Source organism: Dinoponera quadriceps, unplaced genomic scaffold (genome assembly GCF_001313825.1).
Source record: "Dinoponera quadriceps isolate SergipeBrazil2010 unplaced genomic scaffold, ASM131382v1 scaffold3882, whole genome shotgun sequence".
Classification (NCBI taxonomy): domain Eukaryota; kingdom Metazoa; phylum Arthropoda; class Insecta; order Hymenoptera; family Formicidae; genus Dinoponera; species Dinoponera quadriceps.
The window spans coordinates 51,975-53,378 of NW_014557910.1; the positions used below are offsets into that span (position 1 = coordinate 51,975).

At 39.9% G+C, this 1,404-nt stretch overlaps 1 protein-coding gene across 1 annotated transcript in view; it reads left to right on the forward strand.

Annotated features, from left to right (window-relative positions):
• Positions 1–1,143, forward strand: part of LOC106749501 (cytosol aminopeptidase-like) — a 29,187-nt gene extending 28,044 nt beyond the window's left edge. The window contains exon 7 of the mRNA XM_014629006.1: positions 909–1,143. Within this exon, the coding sequence (XP_014484492.1) occupies positions 909–1,128 (220 nt within the window). The 3' untranslated portion in view covers positions 1,129–1,143. The remainder of the gene's footprint in view (positions 1–908) is intronic.
• The last annotated feature ends 261 nt before the right edge of the window (positions 1,144–1,404 follow it).

Consider the following 1,404-nt stretch of genomic DNA (forward strand, 5'->3'; position numbering starts at 1 on the left):
GGGGGGGGGGGGGGCGAGGAGTCGTTGGGACAAGATAGATCTGGTGAACTCAAGAAACTACCTCCGGAGGGCGGCCAGTGGATGTTGTCAAATTGGGGAGGAGGATTGAAATGAGCCCTGGCCATGGAACACCTATGGATTTTGTGAAATGTATAACATCGAAAGGGCATAGATGATGATAGGAGGGGGGAGAAGAGAAGGAGAAAAGAGAAAATAAAGAAAGGGAAAGAAAGTAATTAGTTCGTTTCTTCTCCTCGCCTTTTCTTTTCCCGTAATTTTAAGATAGACTAAGCGTTTCGCGCGGGTTTCGTGCAGGAAAAAAAGGGGGAAGGCTTAGCGGCTCAAGTGCGCGGTCGGTAAATATAACGGGTTTGGGGAGGCGCGTGTGTTGCGGGGGCCCGGCGCAGTCAGTGGTTTCGGCGCGTCGCGGCGCTCCTGTGCTCGTGCTGGCTATGGGTACAGGACTAAGCAATGGCAGGAGCGGTCTCGGTGCTTGTCACCGGATGGCTACCGAGGCGAACGAGGAAGGAAAAAAGGTATAACGTAGGGAAGGGAGACGAGGAGTTGTGGAAAAGGAAGGGAGCGATTTAAAAAAAATTAACAGTGGGGGAGGAGGGAGTGCCGAGGGTACCTCGGGACGTAACAATATATACACATATATATCCCATTTTTTTTCTTTATACGAATTTTTTGAAAATAACGCATTTTAGAAAAAAAAATGATAAATATAAAAATTGTAGTTCTAAGAGAGAATGAATAATGTGTTATGAATTTGATATACACATATATACACATGTGTGCGTATGCATATTTACATACATGCACACATACCGCTAATGTATTTGAATAAGTTAGCTCATGGATTGTCATAGATTTTATATAAATTGATGTATCTTTCAATTATATAGATTTATCTTGGACATTGCTACGCTAACTGGTGCTATAAGAGTTACATTATCAAACGCCGCGACTGGAGTGTTTACCAATGACGGAGATCTTTACGAAACTTTGAGAAACTCTGGCACAATAACCGGTGATCGAGTATGGAGACTTCCTCTGTGGCAACATTTTACCGACGAAATATCAAGTAAGAGATATTTTCCAATTCTTGATTATCTATGTTATTAGATTCTCTCCAATAATATTTTTATGAGTAAAATTACTTTTTCTTTTATTTCTAATGAAATAGCATAAAAATATCTATATTTGCGTCGATTCTTGATAACTTATAAGATAACCCTCGGAAGTAGCTCTCACCGATTTTAATGAACTTTGGATTCGTTGTAAGACAGCAAAAAATATTACATCTATATTTTTTATACCCACATAAAAATGTATTGGGTTGGCAAATAAGTTCGTTCGGTTTTTTAATCGGAGTANTGTAGTAATATAGTAATAATATTA